The sequence below is a fragment of the Plecotus auritus genome (genome assembly GCF_963455305.1).
Source record: "Plecotus auritus genome assembly, chromosome: 8".
Taxonomy (NCBI): Eukaryota; Metazoa; Chordata; class Mammalia; order Chiroptera; family Vespertilionidae; genus Plecotus; species Plecotus auritus.
Window position 1 is genome coordinate 144,600,931 of NC_137782.1, and position 12,226 is coordinate 144,613,156.

Below are 12,226 nucleotides of genomic sequence, written 5' to 3' on the forward strand. Positions count from 1 at the left end.
CGTAATGACATTTTGATCAAAGATGGACCACACATACAGCAATAGACCCATAAAATTACTAGTATGGTAGAGCTAAGCACTTCCTAGTTATGTAGCCATTATAATGTCATGGCACAATGCATTACTCATGTGTTTGTGGTGATGCTATGTAAACAAACCTACTACACTGCCAGTCCTATAAAAATATAGCCCATACAATTATGTACAGTATATAATGCTTGATAATGATAAATGATTATGTTACTAGTTTAGGTATTTGCTATACTTTTTAATCAGTATTTTTTATTTTTTAAAATATATTTTTATTGATTTCAGAGAGGGAGAGAGAGAGAAACATCAATGATGAAAGAGAATCATGGATTGGCTGCCTCTTGCATGCCCCCTACTGGGGATCAAGCCCGCAACCCTGGCATGTGCCCTGACCGGGAATTGAACTGTGACTTCCTTGTTCATAGGTTGATGTTCAACCACTGGGCCAGCCCGGCCGGACTTTATCGGTATTTTAGAGTGTACTCTTTCTACTTATGAAAAAATTTGCTGCAAACCACTATGCTGTGTTATGCTGGCAGCAGTCTCATACATCTTGTGTTTACGGTGTCTCTTTTTTAAAAATAAATATATATATTTTTTTGATTTCAGAGAGGAAGGGAGAGGGAGAGATAGAAACATCAATAATGAGGGAGAATCATTGATCGGCTGCCTCCTGCATACCACCCCACCCTCTTTGGGATCAAACCTGCAACCGGACATGTGCCCTGATTGGGAATCAAACCATGACACTCAACCATTGAGCCATGCTGGCCAGGCTACCATGTCTCTTGATGCATCATTATCTCTTACTAGAGGCCTGATGCACAAAATTCGTGCAAGGGGCTCAGCCCTCACCGCCCCTGCTGCCTCAGACCTCGCAGCCCTGGCTTCGTCCGGAAGGTCGTCTGGACAGTCGTTCTGCTGTTTGATCTAATTAGCATATTAGCTCTTTATTATATAGGATGCTTGATTTAATCTCATGTTATTTTGTTCATCATGGCCCCTAAGTGTGCAAAATCCACTGTTAATGTTGCCAGTGAGAGGCCATATCCAACGATTGACCTGGAAACAAAATTAAAAATGATTAAGGACTAGGAAGGTGAAAAATCAGCTCACCAATTAGGCCTGTCCCATTCCACCGGAGCTATGATTCTAAAGAACAAGAACAAAGTGGCAGAGCTGTTAAAATATCTGCTTCAGCCCTAGCTGGTTTTGCTCAGTGGATAGAGCATGGGCCTGCGACTGAAAAGTCCCAGGTACAATTCCGGTCAAGGGCACATGCCCGGGTTGTGGGCTCGATCCCCAGCGGAGTGTGCAAGAGGCAGCCGATCAATGATTCTCTCTCATTGATGTTCCTATTTCTCTATCCCTCTCTCAAATAAAAATATTATAAATAAAAGAGAAAATAAATTTAGTGTAGTCAGAGTAGTGTGTGTAAAGTCTACAATAGTGTGCAGTAATGTCCTAGGCCTTCACATTCACTCGCCACTCACTCACTCACTCAACTTCCAGTCCTGCAAGCTCCATTAATGGTAGGCACCCTATGCAGGTGGACCATTTTACAAATTTCATACCATTTTTTGTACTGTACCTTTTCTATGTTTAGATACACAACTTACTTTTGTGTTACAATTGCCTACAGTATTCAGTACAGTAACATGTGGTACAGGTTTGTAGCCTAAGGCTATCAGGCTATACCAGTGGTTGGCAAACTCATTAGTCAACAGAGCCAAATATCAACAATACAACGATTGAAATTTCTTTTGAGAGCCAAATTTTTTAAACTTAAACTATATAGGTAGGTATATTGTTATTAACTTAATTAGGGTACTCCTAAGCTGGCCTTTGCTAAAAACGTCCTCAATCTGATTGAGGTATGTTCACTGAGGTCGACCCCTTCCAACTCTCCCATCTACACTCGTCTTGTATACTTGTTTCGTCTATCTCCTCTCGTTCATCCTCTCTGTATGTCCAAACCATCTCAACATACCTTTCTCAATTCTTGACACTACATCTTCTTTCACTCCACAACGTTCCCTAAAATTAACTTAATAAACTTTACTTAAAGTTTTAAGTCTTAGTTAAACTATAGGTACGTTGAATAAAACTTGATATCATACTTAATAACGATATTATTTATTGATAAAATTAAATTCCTTACAATTTACCTTACAATACCCATAAAATTAAATCATGACAATGACTGACAAACACTAATGTGAACAATGGCCTTGCATCTCCTTGGAAAGTTTGGGTAAGTCAAGTTTGTATGTTGTTGTTTTTAATTTTAGGCACGATTCCAGGTTCTCATTAATAAGACGACCTCTCAATTTACTCTTGATAAGGTTCATGCTTGAAAATGATTGTTCGCATAAATATGTAGACCCGAATAAGGAAAGAACAGCAATCACTAGTTTTTTCAGTTGATTATATGAGTCAGGAATACTATTCCAGGTGTTAAAAATCAACATATCTTCCTTCTCCAGGTCTTTCAAAGCAGACCACTTGTGCTGTTAACTAAGTTCACATTTGTTTTTCTCCAATATTTCTATATCAGCACAAAGACGTTCAAATTTCGAGCTCCACAATTCTTTGTTTTTTAAATCCAGCAATTGCATTTCAAAGTTGCCAATGTCAATATTAAAGGGAGAAAAATTTAATTCTGTTACAGTAGCATTAAGAGGTTTTTTAACAAAGGCTAACATCGCTTTGCTGTTTCTGAATTCCTGAAACCTGTTGAGAAAAGCTTCCCTCACATTTAAAAGTGATGTTTTGAATTAGCAAATGTCAGTATCAGAATTATTTTCTTGGCGATGTTTCAACAGGCTTGGAAAGTGAATCAAAGTTTCTCTTTCAAAATCTTGAGCAAAAAGAGATAATTTGTTTTCGAATGAAATAACTTCTAACATCGAAAAAATTGTGTTTCCTTTCCCCTGTAGTTTACGATTAAGCTGATTTAGATGAGACGTAACGTCTACCATGAAATAAAATTTTTGGATCCACTGATCGTTCGTTAGTTCTGGATAGTGAACACCCTTCTCAAGGAGAAATGCTTTAATTTCTGTTAATAAGGAAGCGAAACGTTTCAAAACGTTTCCTCTTGATAACCAACGTACCTTGTTATGCAGCAGTTTGCGTACTCACTCTCCATTTCAAATAAAAATTCTTTAAATTGGCGATGATCAAGAACTTTAGCTATAATGGAGTTGATAATGTTAATCACCAATTCCATAACTTTGCAAATTTCTTCTGGAAATGTCTGCGCACAAAGCGCTTCTTGATGAATGATGCAATGGTAAGTAAGTACCTTGTGATTAATTTTTTCTTTCAAAATAGCAACAAACCCGTTTCTTACGCCGGTCATACTTTTCGCCCCGTCTGTTGAAATTGAGACAATTTTACCGAGTGGAATATGATGTTTTTCAATGCACTCAATTACAGCATTTTCTATATCCTCTCCACGTGTTTGACCTTTGAGTGGCAATAATCCTAAAAGTTCTTCTTTAGGACCTGTAGATGAAATAAATCGTACAAAAAGTGAAACTTGTGCTGTATCATTTATGTCACAAGACTCGCCAACTGCTATTGATAAAGCTGAAACCAATTTAAGATCTTCGACTTGCTGGTTGGTTATATTCGAAGACATTTTGACTGTTCTATCTTTCACTGTTTTAGCAGACAATGGTAACTCTTTAATTTTTTTTAGAATATCTGCTTTGTTCTTAAAATCCCGAAATAGCTCTTCGGATGCATTTATAAAACAACTTTTTATGTATTCACTGTCTGTATATGGTTTTCCTCTCTTAGCAATCTCTTGACTAACCACAAAACTTGCAATATTAATATTGTTGGAAGATTGCATCCAGTAATTAAATACAGAACTTGATTTTTCTTGACTTTTCTGAAGTTCCTCAACTGCTTTCTTCCTTGCATCACCGACAGGATATTTAGTACTAAATGACACGTGTTTAGTTGTAAAGTGTCTCTCCAAATTTGATTTCTTGTTATGCGCCAATTTTTCCTGACAAATAAGACAGGTCGGAAGGCCATTTAAGTTTTGAATAAACGCGAAAGTCTCGGTATTTTCTTTGAAGCCACACCCAGCTGGGCTCAACTTTTTAAAAAATTAAATGAGTTGTTCTCATTTTAGCCCTTCATGTCAAACAGGGCACCTAAAAAAAAGTTTCATTTTATAATAATAAAGCCACCAACACAAAATAATTACAATTCTTAAATTGATGACAAAAATACCTGTAGGATTTGCAGCTGGTTGGAAAAATACAGGTAACTTTATGCTTCGAGTAGGTACTTTTGTTACCTGCGCGCGATTTGCGGACGCGACTAGCACTAACCACTGCACATACTGCTGACTGGCTCACTCAACTCGTGCATGAATCGCGTGCGCCTCCCCCGTGCTGTGTATCCCGCAGCCCGCCTGTGCTGCGTCTCCCGTCACCTGACCCACCGACAGCCCCACTTCTTCTAACGCCACTTCTTCAAAATAGACTCGCCCCGGCCGAAAACCGACTTCTGCGCATGGGCCACGAAGTTTCAATCGCACTGTACCGTGTTATTTTGTGGAAGAGCCACACTCAAGGGGCCAAAGAGCCGAATGTGGCCCGCGAGCCGCAGTTTGCCGACCACTGCTCTAGCCCAATAAACAGATAATTCTGCTTTTTAAAAACTACATGTAGCTGGTGCCAAGATAGGTTCAGTTTGTTTGCCTGTGTTCCGTGTTATGTGCATGTTTGCCCTTTTGACACTTTCCGGAACCTTCAGCTGCATGGAGCATGCTGATGAGTGGGAGACCTTTTAATGGACTCCCAATGTGGGAATCCTGCTTTCCATGCAAAGCCTGATGTTTTGCGAAGTGCCGCTTGTTCAGATGCCAGAGAGACCTTAAAAAGTGGAGCAGTTCACAAAGAGCGCTTTGTGCTGCCTCCTGTGGCTGCGGCACGAGTGGTTTCATAACCTGTGTAAGTGCTTCAGGCTCGGCACGTCAACTCTGATGTTAGCAAGGGCTAATGAAAGCTTTTTGCTCATTTGTTTGGCTTCAGTAACCAAGTATGTCAATGAAATTATAAGATGCATTTTTATTAATCACATCTCCAAGGAAATGTGATTCCTATGCCTGGGAATTGTGTTCTTCACAGAGACCATTAAGTTAGACACTTTCTTGGATGAGTCCAGAGTACCTCAGAACCAGAATGTTTTCAACCCAGGGAGTTGGAGACTAAAGATTCCTTTCTTGACCTTAGAAATCACCGACTTGACTTTCCAACCATTGTAAAACTGAGGAAAATAATTATTTTTTCCCTTCAAGCATCAAACACTGAAAAATAAGGACTGTGCCCTAGCCAGTTTGGCTCAGTGGATAGAGTGATGGTCTGCAGACTGAAAGGTCCCGGGTTCGATTCTGGTCAAGGCCACTTACCTCAGTTGCAGGTCTGATCCCCAGCAATGGCAAAATATCCTTGGGTGAAGATTAACAACAACAACAGAAGGACTGGTAGGAAACCCATGGGAATTGAGGTAGTTGGGAAAGATTTTATAAGGTGTGGGTGAGAAAGAAGCATCAAGGTTCATGCATTTATTCAGCAAATATTTGCTGAAGGTAAATTTTATGTGGGTATGTAGTGGTCTATGGTTTCTTTACCACCCCTGCCAAACAACTGAAAAAAAGAAATTGAGAAATGGATTTTTTTAAAGCCAATCACCATATATCATTCATATATATGAAAGACTTCTATGTTCAAATGGAAATGCAAGCACTGGTAAATAAAATCACCCAACACCAGGAAGAGTTTAAAAATAGATTCTAGTATAGCTGATGTTTTATTTTCATTTGAAATTTCAATCACAAATCCCACTCATTCAAAAGTTAAAGCTTTATTATTATTATTTTTTTTAATTTTCCTGTTTAGCTAAGTTCTTTTATGTCAATAACCTGGCCTGATTATGTGCTAGGAAGTTTAAGCATGGTCAGAAATCAGGTCAGACTGACTGAAAAAACGACTGTGCCAGGGACTGAACACAATGCTTGCTATTCAGTTTAGCTGAGATAATTTGTGGTCTTCTGTTGCTAAGTCTCTTTAATCAAGGACAGAAGGATATAAACTAGAGGTGGCCTACAAGCCCCATCTAGTGGCGTATTGAAGAAAAGCAGGTAAAACAAAAAAAAAAGGCTCCATGTCAAACTAGATGAGCTACTAGTTTTTTCCCCTGAAACTCTAATCAGGAGGATTAGTATGCGTGTCCTTGTTAGAAGTTCCTAAGTCAGTGATTCTCAATCACTTCAGAATATATTTAAAATAAAGAGAATCAGCCCAGCCGGCATGGCTTGGTGGTTGAGCATCAACCTATGAACCAGGAGGCTACGGTTCAATTTCCGGTGAGGGCACATGCCCAGGTTGTGGGCTCAATCCCCATTGTGGGGCATGCAGGAGACAGCCAATTGATGATTCTCTCTCATCATTGATGCTTCTATCTCTCCTCCTCCCTTCCTCTCTGAAATAAAAATATATTTTTAAAAAAATCACTGAGGAAGTGCATTAAAAATGCAGATTCATAGGCTCTGTCCAAAAGAATCTGATTTAGTAGGTCTGAGATAGCACCCACCTTAATAAGAGTCTCCACTTTGAAAAAAACTTCTCAAAATGCCTTAGGCATATCATAGCTGAACCTTTCCCCTGTCTATTAGGAATTCAGCCTACTTATTATTTTAAAGTAGGATGGCTGCTTAGTAGAGGTAGCAGCAAACAATTTAGAGATCAAATGAGACTACACAGATTACAGATAAGGGATCCAAGACTTACAAGAAATATGGAGATAGCTGGCTTAGTTCTCCCCTCAAAGAAATTGAAGCTGTTAGCCAAGACAGAAGGCTGACTTATTTTTTTACAAAGTTTTATTTAAAAATAATTATGATATGTATTTTTAAGATCTTCTGAGCTAAACTATTCTAATACAGTTTTTTAGATATTCCCCCACCCCCAACCCCGTCCCCACTTACAAGAGAAAGCATTTGGCCTAATTATTCTCAAAGTGTCTTCTAGCACTAACCTTTCACAATTCTAACTCCCTCCCCTCCTACACCATTAATCTAAATGTGAGGGTAATTCTATTTGTCTTAGTTCACTGATATAATAAATATGATTTTTAATTTATTAAATAAATGAATGTTAATGGCTTTGGTCTCTTATCCTATTACGTTAACAGGAGACAAGGGCACTATTAGAAGATAAGCTAACACTTACTGGGAACCTGGTGTCAAGTCCTGGGGCTTGGCTTTTGAAATACAGTAAGATTAACCACTGACACAAGCACCTCCTTACAAAAGAGGAAGTGATGCCCAAAGAGGTTAACTGATCTGTCCAGGATCACACAGCTAGTAAGTTAAAGGCAGTATCTGGGCCTAGGTTTGTATTTAAAGTGCATGCTCTTTCTGTATGTGCGATTTTCTACTAAAATCTCCAAACAGCCTTCCAGTAGCCAATTGTATTAACCTTTTCTCAAACGAAAATATCTTTGACCAGAACTACTGAAAAGGAGAAAAAATAAAGTATTTTATGGCCACTTTTATGTCCTTAGATATGTATGTCTAAAATAAAACAAGATAAATTTGTGTGCCAGAGGGTAGTAGAGAAAATAAAGAAACTAAATGATCTGCCATTGACTATATGACAACATTGCTGTGGACATTTTATTCACTTTAAATACTGTGCTGTAAAACTGTCCAGAACAAGATCTGTGGTACACGGTAGGCAAGTACAAAGGACAGCCAGCAGAGTATGTTTTGTTAGAGTGAATCATTCTAAGTCAAGAGAGAAGAATCACTGACTGTGTACACCAGGAACATACTTTGAAGGAAACACACTCATATCAAGGAGAAAGAAATAGATAAATGTTCTGAGAGAGGGGCAACCTATTATAATTAAGTTTCTTGGGATTAACAGAAGTGAAAACTTGTATGTGAGGCTCTACTATGTGCCCAGTTTTTAGTTCAATACTGGGTAGAGAGCAGTTGCAAAATAAAAATTTGTTGAAAAGGATTTCAGTCACTAGAACACAGTTTACAAAGTCTCCCATTTAAACAACCTTACAATTTCTTCATTATCTTTACTTCATTAACTAGTTATATATACTATAATTTACATAATAAATCTATTATTTAAAAACTTTCAATAGGTACAATTATGGCATTTCATTAGGCTGGAGTCTAAACTGCTTGGATGAGATTTACTTTGGAATCACATTATCCAAGCAAAGAAAAACACAACCAGTTCATAAGGCAAAACAAAAATGAAAAATGTGAGACAAATGCCTGCCTTAGAAGTTTATCAATAACCTCTTATATACACACATATATTCACAAAGTGGTTGAGAGTCCTTTTATCTGATCCTTTAGATGAGGTTCAGTGGCTGAGAACTCTAAAATGAGACACATGGTCAGAAACCATTAAGATTTTCAATGATCTTTTCTTTCCCTGAACTTTATTACCCTTTAGTTGGGGAGAGAAAGAAGTCCATTTTCATCTGCGGTATCTAAGATTTTACAGATCACTGGAGATTCAACCTAAAGAACAACAACAATAAAGTTATTAAAAAGTTGCTAAGATGAATACTTTCTTTTTTTATTTTTTTATTGATTTCAGAGAGGAAGGGAGAGAGATCGAGAGATAGAAACATTAATGATGAGAGAGAATCATTGACTGGCTGCCTCCTGCACGTCCCCTACTGGGGAGGATCGAGCCCGAAACCCGGGCATGTGCCCCTGGCCGGAATCGAACCTGGGACCCTTTAGTCGGCAGACCTATCCACTGAGCCAAACCGGTGAGGGCTATGAATACTTTCTTTATTCAGTATTATTCTGCTGAATAAATACATACATATAAATTTGTTAAATGTATACAAGCCCTTGTTTTGGATAAACTATCCAGTTATTTCTACAAATTAAGCTTTTTGAAAAACCATTTTTAGTCACCCATATAAAATACCAAAAAGGCAGAGGAGAAATTTTTATCTCTAAGTAAAAGAGATGACAGAGAGTCCTGGTCAGTGTGGCTCAGCTGGCTGGAGCGTTGTTACATACACCAAAAGGTGGCAGGTTGGATATCCAATCAGGGCACATACCCAGGTTGCAGGTTTGATCCCCAGTCAGGGCACATGCGGAAAGAATCGATGTTTCTTTCTTTCTTTCTTTCTCTCTCTCTACCCCTCTTCCTCTCTTAAAAAAAAATCAATAAAAAAAGAGATGAGACAAAAAAGGAGTAGAGGACAAGAATAAGAGAGGAATACGTAGTTAAACATAGCTAGGTTTTACACAACAAAAAAGAGAAGATTATGGCAAAATAATCAGTGTAAACTTCACGAAGGCAAAGGAAAGTGTACCCAAAGAAGGGCCAGGTGTTGAAATTATCATATGTTTAAGATAATTATAATAAATATGATGGAGGAAATAGTGGGAAAGGTAAACAACATGTACGAATAGATGAGGAATTTTGGCAGAGAAAAGCAAGCCATAAAAGTTAAAGGAAAATGATAGGAATATAAGTTCGTTCAAAGAGCTGGATGGGAAACAGCAGAGGAAAGTATCAGATGACCACAAAAAGATGTAAAAAAATGTTCATGCCAGCCTTATTTATATAATAAAAAGTAAGAAAGAACCCAAATATCTATCTATAGAAGAATGGATAGATAAGCATATGTGGGATACTTATACAAAAGAATATTATTTAGTAATAAAAAGACAATGAAGTGCTGATACATGGAACATGGCTGAGTCTGAAAGATGCTGAGTTAGAGGCCAGGCATAAAAAAATTTGTATGCTATATAATTACATTCATATGAATTAAAAAAAATAAGAGACAAAACTGATGAATAGTGTCCAAAATCACAAAGGGGTATCTTTGGGGATTCAGGAGTATTGACAGGGAAGGGGTATAAGAAAATTTTCTCAGTGAAAGACACTTTGTTTTGAATAAGAGTCACATCCTATATAATAAAAGCCTAATATGCTAAGTATCCGATCAACCAGTCGGCTGCTCAACCAATCAAAGCGTAATATACTAATGATATGCTAAGGCCACTCAACCGCTCGCTATGACGTGCACTGACCACCAGGGGGCAGATAGTCGACTGTTCGACCAGTCACTATGACATGCACTGACCACTTAGGCAGACGCTCTGACCAGTAGGTTAGCTTGCTGCTGGGGTCCAGCTGAGCGAGACAGGCCGGACATGCCCTGGAGCCCTCCCACGGTCCCTCCTTGGCCCTGATTGTGCACCGGTGGGGTCCCTCAGCCTGGTCTGCACCCTCTCGCAATCCAGGACCCCTTGGGGGATGTCAGAGAGCTGGTTTTGGCCTGATCCTGCAGGCCAGGCTGAGGGACCCCACTGGTGCATGAATTAGTGCACCAGGCCTCTAGTGTGTATATAAAATTGTCAAAACTCATCAAACTCAACCCTTAAGATCTTTGCATTTAATTTTATGCATATTATACCCCAATAAAAAGATAACAGTTTTTATAGAAGTAGTATTAAATGTTAGAGACTACTGAAGGTCTTTCTAGACTTAATGCTAAAAAGTAAAATGTGACCCCAAACTGAGTTTCTGAGTATTATTTTTTACTTACCCCAAGGATATACTGACAGGAGTGAGGCTCTAGCATATATACAGTAACAGCATGAGGAGAATCTGATTCTTTACACCTAAAATAGAGAGTACTTTAAGGTACTGCCCAAACCATACAAAATTAATTTTAATTGTTTTCCTCTTACGCTTTAAAAATTCCACATAAGTGGACCTGTATAATTCAATAAAGAATTGAATAATATTTTATTATTTATGATTTAATAATTGTTATAAAATATTTATGATTATGAATAAGTACAATTATTCATAATTATATTTTACATTTATAAAAACTTTTGCCCATAGGTAGTAGATTAAAGAGAAAGGCATGAAGCATAATTTGATGGTCCAACTTACTTTAGTTTTACAGTCACCTGTCTTGGTTTGTCAGTAATATCACAAATATCTCCATTCCCATAAAAATGTGACACCATCCTGAATCAGAAAAACACACATGCTTTATTAAACTAAAATTTTACTAATTTAGAGTAATTGTGATGGATAGGAGGAGAAGACAGAGGTTCAGTTGTGCATTAGTGAAAAAAAATCTGACTAATAAAATATTCTTAAAAAATACCTATTTTTAGGGCTATGTCACAGAGAATCTTTCAGATTCTATAAAGAGAATATAAAGTTGAGATACTTTGTAGTGGTTTAATAAGAATGATCTGCAACTTACATATTATTTATCTGTATACAAATGGCTACGGTTTAATTGCTTTTAAAAACATTGTTCTTTTAAAATTAACCATTTCTCCAGTCCTGTATATTCCAATAATTACAGGCTGTTGTTGTTCCTTGTGATTAAGCCCTTAGGGGAACAGTTTTCCCTTCTTCCCATCCTCCATCCTGCTCCACCCATTAAAATGCTGTAGGGCAGGTGTAAAAAGATAAAGCCTAGGTTAATATATAAATTCCAAACAAGCAGGATCCAAAGAAAGCTTTAATTCTGCTAGCTTCAAACTCCTGTGCTTCACTATTTGTTGCCATGAGCTATTTTCACATGAAACATACACAAACATAAGAAAAATCCTTCTGTTTAGTATAGTTTAATTTTTCTAATACTTAAATGCCTATCTCTTAATTTTGCTAACTTTGGTTTTGGTTAGCCCAAGAAGTCAGCACATTCTGAAAACAGTCTCTCTGTATTGTCTGTGCTAGGAAGAACAAAGTTAATACCCAAGAAGGGGGAAAAAACTGAATTAATTTAAAATTCACTGGGCAATAGACTATTAGAAAAGCTAAAGCTTGGTTATTATTGGGAAACAAGAGGTTAATTTACTTCAGCTATAACAAGATATACCTATTAGCACAAAAGACATGAGGTAGATTTTTAAAAAGCCACTGTTTAACTATTTTCAACCATTACTTCACAAAAGTTAAATAACAAAGGGAAATGCTAGAGTATATTTACATAGACCTAAGTAACTTAAAGAGGTAAACATTACATATGAAAGATGCAAATGTTTTGTAACAACCTCAGACCTAATACTTGGTCTGATCTGAGCCATTGTTAATAACACCACCACCACTCCTTTTTTAAAAAAATATATTTTATTGAC

The 12,226-nt window shown here is 37.5% G+C and overlaps 1 protein-coding gene across 3 annotated transcripts in view; it reads right to left on the reverse strand.

The window, feature by feature from the left end:
* Nucleotides 1-2,147: 2,147 nt before the first annotated feature.
* Nucleotides 2,148-12,226, reverse strand: part of ERLEC1 (endoplasmic reticulum lectin 1) — a 30,461-nt gene continuing 20,382 nt past the window's right edge. Inside the window, exons 12-15 of one of the 3 annotated variants that reach the window (XM_080683304.1) lie at nt 11,022-11,099; nt 10,666-10,741; nt 8,531-8,605; nt 2,148-3,540 (exon numbers count right to left, since the gene is read on the reverse strand). In XM_080683304.1, coding sequence (XP_080539430.1) covers nt 8,534-8,605; nt 10,666-10,741; nt 11,022-11,099 — 226 coding nt within the window. In that variant the 3' untranslated portion in view covers nt 2,148-3,540; nt 8,531-8,533. Of the gene's footprint in view, nt 3,541-7,703; nt 8,606-10,665; nt 10,742-11,021; nt 11,100-12,226 lie in introns of those variants that run through there. The other 2 variants (XM_080683306.1, XM_080683305.1) reach the window with 2 other exon arrangements.